Source organism: Bombina bombina, chromosome 7, assembly GCF_027579735.1.
Source record: "Bombina bombina isolate aBomBom1 chromosome 7, aBomBom1.pri, whole genome shotgun sequence".
Classification (NCBI taxonomy): Eukaryota; Metazoa; Chordata; class Amphibia; order Anura; family Bombinatoridae; genus Bombina; species Bombina bombina.
This window is the reverse complement of record NC_069505.1, coordinates 226,923,841-226,944,943: the sequence shown is the minus strand read 5'-3', so window position 1 is coordinate 226,944,943 and position 21,103 is coordinate 226,923,841. Positions and strand designations below refer to the sequence as shown.

General features: G+C 37.5%; 1 protein-coding gene across 4 annotated transcripts in view; it reads left to right on the top strand.

The window, feature by feature from the left end:
- The window catches only part of PLEKHA7 (pleckstrin homology domain containing A7), a 918,161-nt gene that overhangs the window by 807,826 nt on the left and 89,232 nt on the right, over window positions 1-21,103 (top strand). For all 4 annotated transcript variants that reach the window (XM_053720631.1, XM_053720632.1, XM_053720630.1 and 1 more), the window contains one exon: window positions 18,435-18,635. In XM_053720631.1, the coding sequence (XP_053576606.1) occupies window positions 18,435-18,635 (201 nt within the window). The remainder of the gene's footprint in view (window positions 1-18,434; window positions 18,636-21,103) is intronic.

The following is a 21,103-nucleotide window of genomic DNA, read 5'->3' as shown; positions in this document are numbered from 1 at the left end:
TATGCATGCCTATATATAAATGTGTATGTATGTGTGCCTATATATAAATGTGTGTGTGTGTGTAATTGTATGTGTGCCTATATATAAATATATGCATGTATGTAATTGTATGTGTGCCTATATATATATATATATATATATATATATATTTATATATATATATATATATATATATATATATATATATAAATATGTGTATGTGTACCTATATATAAATGTGTATGTATGTATGTATGTGTGTCTATATATAAATATATGTATTTGTGCCTATATATAAATGTGTATTTAAATGTATGTGTGCCTATATATAAATATATGTATTTGTGCCTATATATAAATGTGTATTTAAATGTATGTGTGCCTATAAATATATATATATATATACTGTGTATATATATATATATATATATATATTTGTATGCATGCCTATATATAAATATGTGTATGTATGTGTGCCTATATCTAAATATTTGTGTGTGTGCCTATATCTACATATATATAGGTTTATATGCATGTGTATGTGTGTGTGCCTATATATAAATGTGAATGTGTGCCTATATATAAATATGTGTATGTATGTAATTGCATGTGTGCATATATATATATATATATATATATATATATATATATATATATATATATATATATATATGTGTGTGTGTCTATATATAAATGTGTGCATGTATGTGTGCCAATATATAAATATATGTATGTGTGCCTATATATAAATGTGTATTTAAATGTGTGTGCCTATACATAAATATGTGTATGTGTGCCTATATATTAATATATGCATGTGTGCCTATATATAAATGTGTATGTGTGCCTATATATAAATATGTGTGCCTATATATAAATGTGTATAAAAATGTATGTTTGTCTATGTATACATATGTGTATGTATGTGTGCCTATATATAAATATGTGTGTTTCTATGTGTGTATATATATATATATTTGAATGCATGCCTATATATAAATGTGTATGTATGTGTTCCCATATACAAATGCGTGTCTATATACAAATATGTGTATGTATGTGTGCCTATATATAAATGTGAATGTATGTGTGCCTATATATAACTATGTGTATGTGTGCCTATATATAAATATGTGTATGTATGTAATTGTATGTGTGCCTGTATATAAATATATGTATGTATGTGTGCCTATATATAAATACGTGTATGTGTGCCTATATATACATATGTGTATGTATGTGTGCCTATATATAAATATATGTATGTGTGCCTACATATAAATGTGTATTTAAATGTATGTGTGCCTATATATAAATATGTGTGCCTATATATAAATATATGTATGCATGTGTGCCTATATATAATTGTGTGTATGTATGTGTGCCTATATATAAATATGTATGTGTGCCTTTATATAAATATATGTATGTGTGCCTATATATAAATGTGTATTTAAATGTATGTGTGCCTATGTATAAATATGTGTATGTATGTGTGCCTATGTATAAATACGTGTGTTTGTATGTGTGCCTATATATATGTGTTTGTATGCATGCCTATATATAAATATGTGTATGTATGTGTGCCTATATACAAATATATGTATGTATGTGTGCCTATATATAAATGTATGTATGTATGTGTGCCTATATATAAATATATGTATTTGTGCCTATATATAAATGTGTATTTAAATGTGCCTATATATAAATACATGTGTGTTTGTATGTGTGCCTATAAATATATATGTTTATACACGTTTGTATGTGTGTATGTTTGTATGTATGTGTGCCTATATGTAAATACACGTATGTTTGTATGTGTGCCTATATATAAATACATGTATGTATGTTTGTGTGTGCCTATATATAAATACATGTATGTTTGTATTTATGTGTGCCTATATATACATACATGCATTTTTGTATGTGTGCCTATTTAATATAAATACATGTATGTTTGTATGTATGTGTGCCTATATATAAATACAAGTATGTATGTATGTGTGCCTATATTTAAATGCATGTATGTTTGTATGTATGTGTGCCTATATATAAATATATGTATGTTTGTATATAAGTGTGCCTATATATAAATACATGTATGTATGTGTGCCTATATATAAATACATGTATGTTTGTATGTATGTGTGCCTATATATAAATACATATATGTTTGTATGTGTGCCTATATGTAAATACATGTATGTTTGTATGTATGTGTGCCTATATATAAATGCATGTATGTTTGTATGTGTGCCTATACATAAATACATGTATGTTTGTATGTATGTGTGCCTATATATAAATACATGTATGTTTGTATGTGTGCCTATATATAAATACATGTATGTTTGTGTGTATGTGTGCCTATATATAAATGTGTATTTAAATGTGTGTGCCTATACATAAATATGTGTATGTGTGCCTATATATTAATATATGCATGTGTGCCTATATATAAATGTGTATGTGTGCCTATATATAAATATGTGTGCCTATATATAAATGTGTATGTGTGCCTATATAAACATATATGTATGTGTGCCTATATATAAATGCGTGTATGTGTGCCTATATATATATATATATGTGTGTGTTTGTATGTGTGCCTATAAATATATATATATATATATATATATATATATATATATATATATATATGTATGCATGCCTATATATAAATGTGTATGTATGTGTGCCTATATATAAATGTGTGTGTGTGTAATTGTATGTGTGCCTATATATAAATATATGCATGTATGTAATTGTATGTGTGCCTATATATAAATATATGTATGTTTGTATATAAGTGTGCCTATATATAAATACATGTATGTATGTGTGCCTATATATAAATACATGTATGTTTGTATGTATGTGTGCCTATATATAAATACATATATGTTTGTATGTGTGCCTATATGTAAATACATGTATGTTTGTATGTATGTGTGCCTATATATAAATGCATGTATGTTTGTATGTGTGCCTATACATAAATACATGTATGTTTGTATGAATGTGTGCCTATATATAAATACATGTATGTTTGTATCTGTGCCTATATATAAATACTTGTATGTGTGCCTATATATAAATACATGTATGTTTGTGTGTATGTGTGCCTATATATAACTATATGTATGTTTGTATGTGTGCCTATATATAAATACATGTATGTTTGTATGTATGTGTGCCTATATGTAAATACATGTATGTATATTTGTATGTATGTGTGCCTATATATAAATACATGTATGTTTGTATGTATGTGTGCCTATATGTAAATACATGTATGTATGTTTGTATGTATGTGTGCTTATATGTAAATACATGCATGTATGTTTGTGTGTGCCTATATATTAATGCATGTATGTTTGTATGTATGTGTGCCTATATATAAATACATGTATGTTTGTGTGTGCCTATATATAAATACATGTATGTGTGCCTATATGTGAATACATGTATGTATGTTTGTATGTATGTGTGCCTATATATAAATACATGTATGTATGTATGTATGTGTGCCTATATATAAATACATGTATGTTTGTATGTATGTGTGCCTTTATATAAATACATGTATGTATGTGTGCCTATATATAAATACATGTATGTTTGTATGTGTATCTATATATGTATGTATGTGTGCCTATATATAAATACATGTATGTTTGTATGTATGTGTGCCTATATATAAATACATGTACAAAACACGGAAGGGAACTGCACTCTCATACCGGACCGGGTACACATCCCATGACCCTGCAACATGCTCAGCCCTGGGTGCCACTGGCACTCACAGGAAGCTGTGCTGTCCCCAGAGCCACAAGCAGTTAACCCCAGACAGGTCTGGGTGCAAGTACCATAGGGAAAATTACAAAACAAATTAATACAACACACAGAGAAAACCCAGCACCCAGCTTGTAAGTGAGTGCTGGGTTTTCTCTGTGTGTTGTATAAATACATGTATATATGTATGTATGTGTGCCTATATGTAAAGAGAGGGGTTCTCAGACTAAGTTGAGGCCCATCTCCCCTCAGAGTGCAGTGCCTTCTTAGAGGGATGTAACTGGGTATTTTTCACCTTATGAGAAATCAATCACAAGCCTTCCACAGATGGCCTTGGTACAGAATATTTATTTTAATGTGGTATTCCCCTTTAGTTTTATTTTCTTTCTGCTGATTTTGTTGCCTCTTCTAAGGTAGCCTTTGGGAAGGAATTTCTTCAGGCAGTTGTGTTCGGATGATTTTGTTTTTGCTTGCTGGTCTCTTTAATTGTTTATTACCCTGTTTTTTTCTTTGGGTTCTATTTGGGTTGTAGATTTTGTTTCTTTTTATCCCGCCCTTATTTCTCATTACTCGTGGATTCCATGGCTTGCGTATTAGTTCCCAGGGTAATGGATCATGGACTCTCACCATCTGTATGAAAGAAAACAAATTGGTTTGTGGGGATTTGCACATAGCCCTGATTTTGTTATTTGATCATTAGAGCGCCCCCTATGGATATTTGAGTGACAGTATTGTTACTCATTTATTATTATTACTTTTTTTTTGGTGTTTATTTTGGTGTTTATTTTTTGCGCACTTCTTTTTTCCCTGCTCCTATTTTTTTGCTCTTATTACTTTTCCTTCGTCTTTTGCCTGGCTATACGTCAGACTGATTTGCCAGTGAGGTGGGAGGAGTTTTATAGAGTTCTTGGGGTTTCTGAATCTTTACCTCCTCATATTGGCAGAGAAGAGTAATTCCAAGGAGTCATGGACTCTCACCACGATGAAAGAAATTAATTTATCAGGTAAGCATAAATGTTGTTTTCTCTCTCTCAGTATTCTCCTTTACTCTCTCTCCCTCGCTGTCTCTTTCTCTCTTCCACTTTCTTATTCTTCCTCCAGCTTTTTCTCTCTTCTGCGCTCTCTTTTCCTCTCTCCTTCCTCCCCCATCTCTAGGGTGGCCACCTCGACCGTGTGTTCCTGGACACTTATAAGTTATACATGCTGCAGGGTGTGTAGAGAGGGATATGAATAGTGCTGTTCAGTGTCATTATTTGTTTGCTGTCCTGAGTTTAAATTCATGTTCCTCCCTGCACACCCTGCAGCATGTATAACGTATAAGTGTCCAGGAAAACATGGCTGAGGTGGCCACCCTACCCATCTCCTTGAAAAGGAAATGAAATGCAAGTTAATCATGTGTGATATTTTTGTTGCACCAGAATATTGACATAAGTGTGATAAATGATCTCTAAATTTACAGGATGTGTCTGGTTCTAGTTTTGTGGTTCTTTTTCCTTATGTTTTTATTTTCTTTCTTTCATGTAATTGGCAAGAGTCCATGAGCTAGTGACGTATGGGATATACAATCCTTCCAGGAGGGGCAAAGTTTCCCAAACCTCAAAATGCCTATAAATACACCCCTCACCACACCCACAATTCAGTTTTACAAACTTTGCCTCCTATGGAGGTGGTCAAGTAAGTCTGTGCTAAGATTTCTACGTTGATATGCGCTTCTCAGCATTTTTTGAAGCCTGATTCCTCTCAGAGTACAGTGAATGTCAGAGGGATGTGAAGGGATTATCACCTATTGAATGCAATGGTTTTCCTCACGGGAAAATGGTTTTCCTTCATCTCCTACCTCGCTTTTCAGATCGACGATATACTCTCATATTCCATTACCTCTACTGATAACTGTTTCAGTACTGGTTTGGCTATCTGCTATATGTGGATGGGTGTCTTTTGGTAAGTATGTTTTCATTACTTAAGACACTCTCAGCTATGGTTTGGCACTTTATGTATTTATATAAAGTTCTAAATATATGTATTGTACTTATATTTGCCATGATTCAGGTTTTCAGTATATTTCCTTTTGTAGACTGTCAGTTTCATATCTGGGAAATGCTTTTCTTCTGTTAAGTGTGATCAGTCCACGGGTCATCATTACTTGTGGGATATTAACTGCTCCCCTACAGGAAGTGCAAGAGGATTCACCCAGCAGAGTTGCTATATAGCTCCTCCCCTCTACGTCACCCCCAGTCATTCTCTTGCACCCAACGACTAGATAGGATGTGTGAGAGGACTATGGTGATATATTTAGTTTTTATATCTTCAATCAAAAGTTTGTTATTTTATAATAGCACCGGAGTGTGTTATTCCTTCTCTGGTAGAATTTGAAGAAGAATCTACCTGAGTTTTTCTATGATTTTAGCCGGAGTAGTTAAGATCATATTGCTGTTTCTCGGCCATCTGAGGAGAGGTAAACTTCAGATCAGGGGACAGCAGGCAGATTAATCTGCAAAGAGGTATGTAGCAGTTTATTATTTTCTGACATGGAATTGATGAGAAAATCCTGCCATACCGTTATAATGTAAACTCAGCCTTGAATGCAGTAGATGTAGCTGATATCAGGCTGTCATGTATGTATATTTTACACTTCAGTTTTCTGGGAAATGGTACTTCTCTGGCTTTTAAACTGTATACATAGACTTAACCTATTTTGCAGGGACTTGCAATAGGTTTTAAATGACAATTAATTATTGAGGTAAAACGTTTTTTTGCTGGCATGTAAAAACGTTTTTTTCTCTGAGGTACTGGGTGAAAAAATGTTTTGGGCACTTTTTTTCCACTTGGCAATAGTTTTGATTTAAATTAGAGCAGTTCACTGATCCCTCTCACTGTTATGTGTGTGGGGGAGGGGCCATTTTGGTGCTTTCACTATGCATCAGAAAAACTCAGTCAGAGGTTCATTTTCTTCCTGCATGATCCGGTTCATCTCTACAGAGTTCAGGGATCTCAAGAGTCTTTTTTGAGGGAAGTAATCATTCACAGCAGAGCTGTGCTGATTGTATTGACTGTGATATAAAAAACGTTTATTTGTGTATTTTTTTCTGCTGCCTGGGTTAGTTATCATTTGCTGAGGGGAACAATCCTTTGCTAAAACTGTATATTCTGACAAAGATTGATGCTATAACTTAATTATTTTATCTGTTATAATATTTTCTGTGCTTCTTAAAGGCACAGTTCGTTTTCATATTATTTGTAAATTACTTTGAAAAGTATTTCCAAGTTGCTGTTTATTTGCTAGTGTGTTAAACATGTCTGATTCAGAGGAATATCTCTGTGCTATATGTGTTAATGCCAAAGTGGAGCCCAATAGAAATTTATGTACTAAATGTATTGATGCTACTTTAAAAAATAGTCAATCTGTACAAATTGAACATATTTCACCAAACAACGAGGGGAGAGTTATGCCGACTAACTCGCCTCACGTGTCAGTACCTGCATCTCCCGCTCAGGAGGTGCGTGATATTGTAGCGCCGAGTGCATCTGGGCGGCCATTACAAATCACATTACAAGATATGGCTACTGTTATGACTGAAGTTTTGGCTAAACTACCAGAACTAAGAGGTAAACGTGATCACTCTGGGATGAGAACAGAGTGCGCTGATAATGCAAGGGCCATGTCTGATACTGCGTCACAGTTTGCAGAACGTGAAGACGGAGAGCTTCATTCTGTGGGTGACGGTTCTGATCCAAATAAACTGGACTCAGACATTTCAAATTTTAAATTTAAGCTTGAGAACCTCCGTGTGTTACTAGGGGAGGTATTAGCGGCTCTGAATGATTGTAACACAGTTGCAATCCCAGAAAAAATGTGTAGGTTGGATAAATATTTTGCGGTACCGACGAGTACTGACGTTTTTCCTATACCTAAGAGACTTACTGACATTGTTACTAAGGAGTGGGATAGACCCGGTGTGCCTTTCTCACCCCCTCCTATATTCAGAAAAATGTTTCCAATAGACGCCGCCACACGGGACTTATGGCAAATGGTCCCTAAGGTGGAGGGAGCAGTTTCTACTTTAGCTAAGCGTACCACTATCCCAGTGGAGGATAGCTGTGCTTTTTCAGATCCAATGGATAAAAAATTAGAGGGTTACCTTAAGAAAATGTTTGTTCAACAAGGGTTTATATTGCAACCTCTTGCATGTATTGCGCCTGTCACGGCTGCAGCAGCATTTTGGTTTGAGTCTCTGGAAGAGACACTTCAATCATCCACACTAGATGACATCACACACAAACTTAAATTCCTTAAGTTAGCTAATTCATTTATTTCAGATGCCGTAGTACATTTAACTAAACTTGCGGCTAAAAATTCAGGATTCGCCATTCAGGCTTCGCCATTCAGGCACGCAGAGCTCTGTGGCTAAAATCCTGGTCAGCTGATGTTACGTCTAAATCTAAATTGCTTAATATTCCTTTCAAAGGGCAGACCTTATTCGGGCCCGGCTTGAAAGAGATTATTGATGACATTACAGGAGGTAAAGGTCATGCCCTGCCTCAGGACAAGGCCAAAGCCAAGGCTAGACAGTCCAATTTTCGTTCCTTTCGTAATTTCAAAGCAGGAGCAGCATCAACTTCCTCTGCACCAAAACAGGAAGGAGCTGTTGCTCGCTACAGACAAGGCTGGAAACCTAACCAGTCCTGGAACAGGGGCAAACAGGCCAGAAAACCTGCTGCTGCCCCTAAGACAGCATGAATTGAGGGCCCCCGATCCGGGACCGGATCTAGTGGGGGGCAGACTTTCCCTCTTCGCCCAGGCTTGGGCAAGAGATGTTCAGGATCCCTGGGCGTTAGAGATCATATCTCAGGGATACCTTCTGGACTTCAAATCCTCTCCCCCAAGAGGGAGATTTCATCTGTCAAGGTTGTCAACAAACCTAACAAAGAAGGAATCGTTTCTACGCTGCGTACAAGATCTTTTATTAATGGGAGTGATCCATCCAGTTCCGCGGTTGGAACAAGGACAAGGGTTTTACTCAAATCTGTTTGTAGTTCCCAAAAAGAGGGAACCTTCAGGCCAATCTTGGATTTAAAGATCCTAAACAAATTCCTAAGAGTTCCATCGTTCAAGATGGAAACTATTCGAACAATTTTGCCCATGATCCAAGAGGGTCAGTACTTGACCACAGTGGATTTAAAGGATGCTTACCTTCACATACCGATTCACAGAAGTCATTACCGGTATCTAAGGTTTGCCTTTTTAGACAGGCATTACCAGTTTGTAGCTCTTCCATTCGGACTGGCTACGGCTCCAAGAATCTTCACAAAGGTTCTGGGCACTCTTCTGGCGGTACTAAGACCGCGAGGAATTTCAGTAGCTCCGTACTTAGACGACATACTGATACAAGCTTCAAGCTTTCAAACTGCCAAATCTCATACAGAGATAGTACTGGCATTTCTAAGGTCGCATGGATGGAAAGTGAACGAAGAGAAAAGTTCTCTCTTTCCACTCACAAGAGTTCCCTTCCTGGGGACTCTGATAGATTCTGTAGAAATGAAGATTTACCTGACAGAGGACAGGTTAACAAAACTTCAAAATGCATGCCGTGTCCTTCATTCCATTCAAGAGACCAGAAATTCTCTTCTATGGTGGCTTTATCGGCCACATCTGTCCAGGGGAATGCCATTCAGCAGGCCAGACTGGTCAATTGTAACAACAGACGCCAGCCTACTAGGTTGGGGCGCTGTCTGGAATTCTCTGAAGGCTCAGGGACTATGGAATCAGGAGGAGAGTCTTCTTCCAATAAACATTCTGGAATTGAGAGCAGTCCTCAATGCTCTTCTGGCTTGGCCCCAGTTAGCAACTCGGGGGTTCATCAGGTTCCAGTCGGACAACATCACGACTGTAGCTTATATCAACCATCAGGGAGGGACAAGAAGCTCCCTAGCAATGATGGAAGTATCGAAGATAATTCGCTGGGCAGAGTCTCACTCTTGCCACCTGTCTGCAATCCACATCCCGGGAGTGGAGAACTGGGAGGCGGATTTCTTAAGTCGTCAGACTTTTCATCCGGGGGAGTGGGAACTTCATCCAGAGGTCTTTGCCCAAATACTTCCACGTTGGGGCAAACCAGAGATAGATCTCATGGCGTCTCGACAGAACGCCAAGCTTCCGCGCTACGGGTCCAGATCCAGGGATCCGGGAGCGGTCCTGATAGATGCCTTGACAGCACCATGGACCTTCAGGATGGCTTATGTGTTTCCACCTTTCCCGATGCTTCCTCGATTGATTGCCAGAATCAAACAGGAGAAAGCATCAGTGATTCTAATAGCGCCTGCATGGCCACGCAGGACTTGGTATACAGATCTGGTGGACATGTCATTCTGTCCACCTTGGTCGTTACCTCTGAAACAGGACCTTCTGATTCAGGGTCCTTTCAAACATCAAAATCTAACTTCTCTGAAGCTGACTGCTTGGAAATTGAACGCTTGATCTTATCAAAGCGTGGTTTTTCTGAGTCAGTTATTGATACCTTAATACAGGCTAGGAAGCCTGTCACCAGAAAGATTTACCATAAAATATGGCGTAAATACCTATATTGGTGCGAATCCAAAGGTTACTCTTGGAGTAAGGTTAGGATTCCTAGGATATTGTCTTTTCTACAAGAAGGTTTAGAAAAGGGGTTATCCGCTAGTTCCTTAAAGGGACAGATCTCAGCTCTGTCCATTCTGTTACACAAGCATCTGTCAGAAGTTCCAGACGTTCAGGCTTTTTGTCAGGCTTTGGCCAGGATTAAACCTGTGTTTAAAGCTGTGGCTCCACCATGGAGTTTAAACCTTGTTCTTAACGTTTTACAGGGTGTTCCGTTTGAACCCCTTCATTCCATTGATATAAAGTTGTTATCTTGGAAAGTTCTATTTTTAATGGCTATTTCCTCGGCTCGAAGAGTCTCTGAGTTATCAGCCTTACATTGTGATTCTCCTTATTTGATTTTTCACTCGGATAAGGTAGTTCTGCGTACTAAGCCTGGGTTCTTACCTAAGGTAGTCACTAACAGGAATATCAATCAGGAGATTGTTGTTCCATCCTTGTGCCCAAATCCTTCTTCGAGGAAGGAACGTCTTTTGCACAATCTGGATGTAGTTCGTGCCCTTAAATTTTATTTAAAGGCAACTAAAGATTTTCGACAAACGTCTTCCCTGTTTGTCGTTTACTCTGGTCAGAGGAGAGGTCAAAAAGCTTCTGCTACCTCTCTCTCTTTTTGGCTTCGTAGCATAATTCGTTTAGCTTATGAGACTGCTGGACAGCAGCCTCCTGAAAGAATTACAGCTCATTCCACTAGAGCTGTGGCTTCCACTTGGGCCTTTAAGAATGAGGCCTCTGTTGAACAGATTTGCAAGGCTGCAACTTGGTCTTCGCTTCATACTTTTTCCAAATTTTACAAATTTGACACTTTTGCTTCCTCGGAGGCTATTTTTGGGAGAAAGGTTCTTCAGGCAGTGGTTCCTTCTGTATAAAGAGCCTGCCTATCCCTCCCGTCATCCGTGTACTTTTGCTTTGGTATTGGTATCCCACAAGTAATGATGACCCGTGGACTGATCACACTTAACAGAAGAAAACATAATTTATGCTTACCTGATAAATTCCTTTCTTCTGTAGTGTGATCAGTCCACGGCCCGCCCTGTTTTTTAAGGCAGGTAAATATTTTTTAAATTATACTCCAGTCACCACTACACCCTTGGCTTCTCCTTTCTCGTTGGTCCTTGGTCGAATGACTGGAGGTGACGTAGAGGGGAGGAGCTATATAGCAACTCTGCTGGGTGAATCCTCTTGCACTTCCTGTAGGGGAGCAGTTAATATCCCACAAGTAATGATGACCCGTGGACTGATCACACTACAGAAGAAAGGAATTTATCAGGTAAGCATAAATTATGTTTTTTATGAAAATGTATTTCTTACCTGGGGTATAGTCTGTTTTTCAAATTGACTGTCTTTTAAATTCACGGGCAGAATTAGGCTTGCGAGGGCGCAAAATGCCAAAGTTTATTGCATCATTCTTGGCGTGAGATTTTTTGGTGCAAAGTTACGTTCATTGACGCAAATTCATCATTTCTGGCATCTTAGTTGACGCCGAGTCCTTCACAAGGTTGAGTCATCTATGACGCGAGTGCGACATTTTTGGCGCCAAAAAATATTTTTCTGTTTGTTGTGCGTCATACTTGGCGCCAAATATTTTCATTATTTAAGACCCCATTTTTATTTGCGTCTTGCCTTTTTTCTATGTCAAAGGGCTATGTATGCTGTTTGCATTTTTTCCCATTCCTGAAACTGCCGTATAAGGAAATTGATAATTTTGCTTTATATGTTGTTTTTTCTCTTACATTTGCAAGATGTCTCAATCTGATCCTGTCTCAGAATTCACTGTTGGATCCCAGCTGCCTGATAACAGTTCTACCAAACTAAGTGCATTTATTGTAAACTTGTGGAGATTATATCTCCAGCTGTGGATTGTAATAGTTGTCATGAACAACTTTTACATGCAGAAAATGTATCCATCAGTACTAGTTCATTACCTGTTGCTGTTCCCTCAACATCTAATGTACAAGATATACCTGTAAATTTAAAAGAATTTATTTCTGATTCTATTCAGAAGGCTTTGTCTGCCATCCCGCCTTCTAATAAACGTAAGAGGTCTTTTAAAACTTCTCATAGAGTTGATGACATTTCAAATGACTGGCAACATACTGATTTATCCTTCTCTGATGAGGATCTATCTGATTCAGAAGATCCTGCCTCAGATATTGACACTGACAAATCCTCTTATTAATTTAAAATGGAGTATATTTGTTCTTTATTAAAAGAAGTGTTGATTACATTGGATATGGAGGAAACTAGTCCTCTTGATTTTAAAACTAGTAGATGTTTAAATTCTGTTTATAAACCTCCTGTGGTTATTCCAGAGGTTTTTCCAGTTCCTGATGCTATTTCTTATATGGTTTCTAAAGAATGGAATAGGCCTGGTACTTCTTTTATTCCTTCTTCAAGGTTTAAAAAATGGTATCCTTTGCCAGCAGTTAGATTGGAGTTTTGGGAAAAGATCCCCAAAGTTGATGGAGCTATCTCCACTCTTGCTAAACGTACTACTATTCCTACAGAAGATAGTACTACTTTTAAAGATCCTTTAGATAGGAAACTTGAATCTTATCTATGGTAGGCTTATTTATATTCAGTTCATCTTCTTAGGCCTGCAATTTCTTTGGCTGATGTTGCAGCTGCTTCAACTTTTTGGTTGGGAACTTTAGCGCAACAAGTATCAGATCATGATTTGTCTAGCATTGTTAAGTTGATTCAACATGCTAATAATTTCATTTGTGATGCCATTTTTTATATCATCAAAATTGATGTTAGATATATGTCTTTAACTATATTAGCTAGAAGAGCTTTGTGGCTCAAATCTTGGAATGCTGATATGACTTCAAAAACCAGATTGCTTTCTCTTTCTTTCCAAAGTAATAAATTATTTGGTTCTCAGTTGGATTCAATAATTTCAACTGTCATTGGGGGGAAGGGAGTTTTTTTGCCTCAAGATAAAAAACCTAAAGGTAAATCTAAAGCTTCTAACCGTTTTCTAGAAAACAAAACATAGAGGGCGCCACATGGTGCAGATAAGGCAATCAAGGTGCACGACAACAAAATAGCCAAATAGCTACTCACGTGGTATGGAGCACAAATTGTGCAATAAGGCAGACAGGAACCTCAAGTCGTCCGCTAGACACTCAGGCAGTGGACAGGATAGGATGGTCCCACAGGGGTATTCCCAACGTTCCTAGGTCCCACCAGAGGGAGTCCAGGGGAGCATGATTGCAGGGGGATCAGGTTCCTTAGCTGTGGCCCAAAATACACTCAGCCCCACCAGGGGGAGTCAGGAAATAAAATCCAAGAGTGTCCCTTCAGCTATGACCTATTTGATCCAATGTGAGAAAGCTGATCAAGTAGCCACTGTGAGTGTTATGGCGATTTGGTTAGTGCTAGATTTCAGGCTGAAACCGTGCTGTGACACAGAGAAATGCGTTGCTTTTTAAACCTAACTTTTACTAAAATATTTTTTAGCTTTATACCTGCTGCTACACTGTGCTATTTTGCTATCTTTGGGAAAATCTAGCACTATCCAAATCGCCATAACACTCACAGTGGCTACTTGATCAGCTTTCTCACATTGGATCAAATAGGTCATAGCTGAAGGGACACCCTTGGATTTTATTTCCTGACTCCCCCTGGTGGGACTGAGTGTATTTTGGGCCACAGCTAAGGAACCTGATCCCCCTGCAATCATCCTCCCCTGGACTTCCTCTGGTGGGACCTAGGAACATTGGGACTACCCCTGTGGGACCATCCTATCCTGTCCACTGCCTGAGTGTCTACCGGACGACTTGAGGTTCCAGTCTGCCTTATTGCACAATTTGTGCTCCATACCACGTGAGTAGCTATTTGGATATTTTGTTGTCGTGCACGTTGATTGCCTGATCTGCACCATGTGGCGCCCTCTATGTTTTGTTTTCTAGGATATCGTGTCTGTGTTACTGTGGCATAACACACCAGAGGAGCGGCCGAAAGTTTTCTGCAACATTTATTGGAACACTTTATGGGACTTTATCTGTACACTGGACAATTGTGTTGTTGTTATTTGGACACCTTTCAGCATACACTTATTTCTGTTTATTTTAGTATTTGATTTTTATTATTTCACTATTTGATAATTTCATTTGCTAACTACACCTTTGATATTATTTTGACTCACACACTTATACACTGATACATTTTTTATTCATTTTTAATTGAATAATTTTTATTTTTATAAGCCAGTGGAGTGAAGTATTATATGGTAGAATTATTTATACCTCACTTCTCACTGAATATATTTTGAGCCCTTTTTGAGTATTTTTTCTACACCTGATATATTAGGAATTATTTAGTGCCTCTTACTCATCACCAGCTTGACCTTCCACTGGCTTTGTGTGTAGTTATTTTGTCTGTTTGAGCTATTCTAACCGTTTTCGTTCCATTCAACATAATAAGGAACAGAAATCTAATCCTTCCCCAAAGGAATATGTTTCCAATTGGAAGCCTTCTTCCAATTGGAATAAATCCAAGCCTTTTAAGAGATCAAAGCCAGCCCCCAAATCCGCATGAAGGTGTGGCCCTCATTCCAGCTCAGCTGGTAGGGGGCAGATTAAAATTCTTCAAAGATGTTTGGATCAGTTCGATCCAAAATCATTGGATTCAGAGTATTGTCTCTCAGGGTTACAGAATAGGATTCAGAGTAAGACCACCTGTGAGAAGATTTTTTTCTCTCAAGCATTCCAGTGAACCCAGTAAAGGCTCAGGCTTTCCTGAAGTGTGTTTCAGACCTGGAGTTATCAAGGTAATCATGCCAGTTCCGTTTCAGAAACAGGGCCTGGGGTTTTATTCAAATCTATTCAATGTCCCAAAGAAAGAAAATTCATTCAGACCAGTTTTGGATCTAAAGATTTTGAATCGATATGTAAGAGTACCAACTTTCAAGATGGTGTCTATAAGGACTATTCTGCCTTTTGTTCAGCAAGGGCAATATATGTCCACAAAAGACTTACAGGATGCATATCTTCATATTCCAGATTCATCCGCATCACTATCAGTTCCTGAGATTCTCTTTTCTAGACAAGCATTACCAATTAGTTGCTCTTCCTATTGGCCTAGCAACAGCTCCAAGAATATTTTCAAAGGTTCTCGGTGCCCTACTCTCTGTAATCAGAGAACGGGGTATTGCGGTGTTTCCTTATTTGGACGATATCTTGGTACTCGCTCAGTCTTTACGTTCTGCAGAATCTCATGTGAATCAACTAGTGTTGTTTCTTCAAAGACATGGTTGGAGGATCAATTTACCAAAAAGTTATTTGATTACTCAGACAAAGGTAACCTTTTTAGGTTCCCGGATAGATTCAGTGTCCATGACTTTGTCTCTAACAGACAAGAGACGTTTGAAATTGGTTGCAGCCTGTCGGAACCTTCAGTCTTAGTCATTCCCTTCAGTAGCTATGTGCATGGAAGTTGTAGGTCTCATAACTGCAGCATCGGACGCAATCCCCTTTGCTCGTTTTCATATGAGACCTCTCCAGCTTTGTATGCTGAACCAATGGTGCAGGGATTATACAAGGATATCACAATTAATATCCTTAAATCCCAATGTTCGGCTTTCTCTGACTTGGTGGTTAGATCACCATCATATAATTTTAGGGGCCTCTTTCATTCGTGCAACCTGGACTGTGATCACAACAGATGTGAGTCTTTCAGGTTGGGGAGCTGTTTGGGGATCTCTGACAGTAAAAATGGGTTTGAAAATCTCAAGAGGCGAGATTACCAATCAATATTTTGGTACTCCGTGCAATTCTCAGGGCTCTTCAGTTTTGGCCTCTGTTGAAGAGAGAACCATTCATTTGTTTTCAGACAGACAATATCACAACTGGGGCATATGTCAATCATCAGGGTGGGACTCACAGTCCTCAAGCTATGAAAGAAGTATCTTGGATACTTGTTTGGGCGGAATCCAGCTCCTGTCTATTTTCTGCGGTTCATATCCCAGGTATAGACAATGGGGAAGCGGATTATCTCAGTTGTCAGACTTTACATCCGGGAGAATGGTCTCTTCACCCAGATGTGTTTTCTCAAATTGTTTAGATGTGGGGGCTTCCAGAAATAGATCTGATGGCTTCTCATCTAAACAAGAAACTTCCCAGGTACCTGTCCAGATCCAGGGATCCTCAGGCAGAAGCAGTGGATGCGTTGACACTTCCTTGGTGTTATCAACCTGCTTATGTTTTCCCGCCTCTAGTTCTTCTTCCAAGAGTGATCTCTAAAATCATCATGGAGCAATCATTTGTGCTGCTGGTGGCTCCAGCATGGCCTCACAGGTTTTGGTATGTGGATCTTGTTTGGATGTCCAGTTGCCAACCTTGGCCACTTCCATTAAGGCCAGACCTTCTATCTCACGGTCCGATTTTCCATCAGGATCTCAAATCATTAAATTTGAAGGTATGGAAATTGAACGCTTAGTGCTTAGTCATAGAGGTTTCTCTGACTCAGTGATTAATACTATGTTGCAGGCTTGTAAATCTGTTTCTAGAAATATTTATTATCGAGTTTGGAAGACTTATATTTCATTGTGTCCTTCTCATAAATTCTCCTGGCATTCTTTTAGAATTCCTAGAATTTTACTGTTTCTTCAAGATGGTTTGGATAAAGGTTTGTCTGCAAGTTCCTTGAAAGGGCAAATCTCTGCTCTTTCTGTTTTATTCCACAGGAAAATTGCTAAACTTATTCATTGTTTTGTACAGGCTTTGGTTCGTATCAAGCCTGTCATCAAATCAATCTCTCCTCCTTGGAGTCTTAATTTGGTTTTGAAGGCTTTGCAGGCTCCTCTATTTGAGCCTATGCATTCTTTGGACATTAAGCTACTTTCCTGGAAAGTGTTGTTCCTTTTGGCCATCTCTTCTGCTAGAAGAGTTTCTAAATTATCCAATCTCTCTTGTGAATCTCCTTTTCTGGTTTTTCATCAGGATAAGGCAGTTTTGCGGACTTCATTTAAATTCTTACCTAAGGTTGTGAATTCTAACAACATTAATAGAGAAATTGTTGTCCCTTCTTTGTGTCCTAATCCTAAGAATTCTTTGGAGAGATCTTTACATTCTTTGGATGTGGTGAGAGCTCTGAAATATTATGTTGAAGCCACTAAAGATTTCAGGAAGACTTCTAGTCTATTCGTTTTCTTTTCTGGTTCCAGGAAAGGTCAGAAGGCTTCTGCCATTTCTTTGGCATCGTGGTTAAAGCTTTTGATTCATCAAGCTTATATGGAGTCGGGTAAAGCCCCGCCTCAGAATTACAGCTCATTCTACTAGATCAGTTTCCACTTCTTGGGCTTTTAAGAATGAAGCTACGGTTGATCAGATTTGCAAAGCAGCATCTTGGTCTTCTTTGCATACATTTACTAAATTCTACCATTTTGATGTGTTTGCTTCTTCAGAAGCAGTTTTTGGTAGGAAAGTTCTTCGGGCAGCTGTTTCAGTTTGATTCTTCTGCTTATGATTTAAGTTTTTCTTTTTCTTTTTTGAGAATAAACTTATATTTGGGTTGTGGATTTATTTTTTCCAGTGAAATTACTGTTTTTATTTTGTCCCTCCCTCTCTAGTGACTCTTGTGTGGAGTTCCACATCTTGGGTATTGCTATCCCATACGTCACTAGCTCATGGAATCTTGCCAATTACATGAAAGAAAACATAATTTATGTAAGAACTTACCTGATAAATTAATTTCTTTCATATTGGCAAAAGTCCATGAGGCCCACCATTTTTTATGGTGGTTATGATTTTTTTTGTATAAAGCACAATTATTTCCAAATTCCTTTGTTGATGCTTTTTACTCCTTTCTTTATCACCCCACTTCTTGGCTATTCGTTAAACTAAATTGTGGGTGTGGTGAGGGGTGTATTTATAGGCATTTTGAGGTTTGGGAAACTTTGCCCCTCCTGGTAGGATTGTATATCCTATACGTCACTAGCTCATGGACTCTTGCCAATATGAAAGAAATTAATTTATCAGGTAAGTTCTTACATAAATTATGTTTTCTCGTTTGTGTTAAATAGGATAGACCAAAAAGTGCCTTTGAGCGCCTTTACTCTGGTGACAACCAAAGAGGCCGAATGAGCGCAGAGGAACAGCTACAGAGGATGAAGCGACATCAGAAGGCCTTAGTCCGTGAACGCAAGCGAACGCTCAGCCAAGGGGACAGACAGTCTGTCTCAAATCGCACCTTCGCCCGGCCTGTTTCTGCAGACATAAGCTCAGTATGTTAGCAATGCATCGAGGACCATGCTTTAATGTGTAGCATATGATAGTAAGCACTTTAATGATGATGTGCATGGCAACAGACATTTCTAGCTATCTAATCTAGGATGTTGTTGGAGTGAAACAGTAATTTAGTATTTACAAATGAGTTCAAAGAAATCACAGATTAATGAAAGGTTGTTGACTGGAAAAAACGTATGTTTAATGCTTGAAATTGAGTGGATTTTTGTAATGACAACAGGGTGGAAAGGAATCAATGGGTTTTGATTCAAGATTTAATTTTTAAAAATATATTATCCTATTTTTTTAACTTGAACATTAACAACAACGTTAAACAATGTCTTTAGCCACTGTAAGGCCCTGCCCACCCATCCATGCTTCTAGTTTCTTAACGAGCACAATCTCACTGAGCGCACTTTTGCACATTTTAGAAAACTAAACTAGTTTGTATTGAGAATGGGTTCAGCACAGCAGGGTTTGGCGTAGCTCCATGACTTTTTCAGTTAATATAGGCATGTCTAGGAGAAGCCAACCCAAACGCCAGAAGGGCGTAGAGCAAATCCATTAATCTGAGCATGAATTTAAAGAAAACCAGCAATCAAAGTATACAAGCAGCAGTGTATAGGGGATAGCTTGTAGCTCCAAAATACCCAACACATGGCAAAACAAGTATTGAATTGGAATATTCATGATTTGCCAGCATTGTAGTCTGGGTGAATTTGCCCAACTAGCTCAACTTGGTCAACATCTTATCTTCAATTGTTCTTTTAAACAATACTAAGCTTCCAATTAACTTGTAATCTGCAACACTATCTATGCACAGTAAAAACAATGCAATATATATATATAAAACTGGCCACAGCCTTCCCCTATCCAAGTATAGTAGAATAACAATGTGTTTCTCAGTGGTATAACCAAGAAACGCGTTGTTCTTTTATGATATTTGATTCTTTTTTATATTCATTTATGTATCCAGTTGAATGCATAATTATTTTGTTAGTTGGTCTTTGGCCTTTGCAATTATTAGTTGCCCCTCTACTTTTCATACTGGAACCTTGTGTGGCCCCACAAACACACGATATATGGTTTCTGGAGATGCTTTGTCAGTACATTTGTTCTCACAGTCACTGATGTAGCTACTGTATATGTAGGTTTTTGGGAGGCAAATAGAGGTGGTCTGGTATTTGGCATGTTAAGACTGGTATTTTATCATATTTAAAAAAAAAAAAAAAAATCCTAATCAATGGCGCTGAACACTGCCAGTCTTCATGATAGCTACTGTTGTAAGAAATCATTTTACTATTGCTGCAACAGGTAAATTTGGTCTTTACAGGTTAATGTCATTTCGTATAAGAGGGTAGTGTTACTAGCAGTGAAACACTAGGTGCTAACAGATCATTTATACAGATATGTGTAATCTTCCATGTTTTATAACACCACTGATATTTCTATCTGTCTGACATTTTAGACTTAAAACTACTTGACGCCCTTTTTAGGTAACTTTTTATGTTTTTGTTTCTGCATAATTCATTCATTGCACAAGCTCTCTCCCCTCATCATACGCGTTGTGCCTTTCTTTTGCTACAGAAAGTATTAATTTTGTTTGCAATGTTTGCTAACTTCTCTGCTCATTTTTACCAGGCTTTATTTGTGTTTTTAGCTTTACATTAATTGTATGTGCTTGTAGTCTGCAACTTATCCATCCTCGTTTTGTTTGTTTTGTTTTCATGCAGACGTTTTTCTTTTTCTTCCTTTGTAGAACATTAACCTGTTGGAGTTTGGTTAAATCCGGTACATGCTATAATTTTACTGATCACTCAAATACTAATCTTTTCTAGAATTAAAGTGCTAAATGCCAGATTATGTCATTTTTGGATAAACTCTCCCATTTCAATAGATTTCAGCTAAAAACTTCCTACGTTTTTTTTTTCCTCCACAGTGCTTATTTAGGTTTTTAATAAAATATTTTAAATGACTGGTTATAAAAAAAAACTGTAACACAAAGTTCTACCTATCTGTTTAAACACTGGTTCACTAAGCTGTGTGACTCATCAATATAATGTTAACCCATGTAGCTTATTATATTAAAGGGACACCGATAACTAGTGAAAAAGACAACTATAATATTTTATCTGGACAATATTTCAAATTCAACTAAGTTCAGTTGCTACTTGTTTTATTATTTTCCGTTATTTGTGTGACAATAGGTAAATATAATGTCACACCTTTATTGTGTAGTTTCACAACTGCAATATATACCAGATATACTCGAGAGTTTCCGTTAACTGTCTGCTTATGACTCTTCTTATAGTAATCCTAATCATTTCACAAACACATGTTCCAATACTGGAAAGGAAAGTTATAACTAATATATTCCCCTTACAGGCACATCTGAATAATTCAATGTTACCTTTAGAAGCAACCTGGAAGTATTTTTTTTTTATTATTTTTTTTAAAACCACCTTAT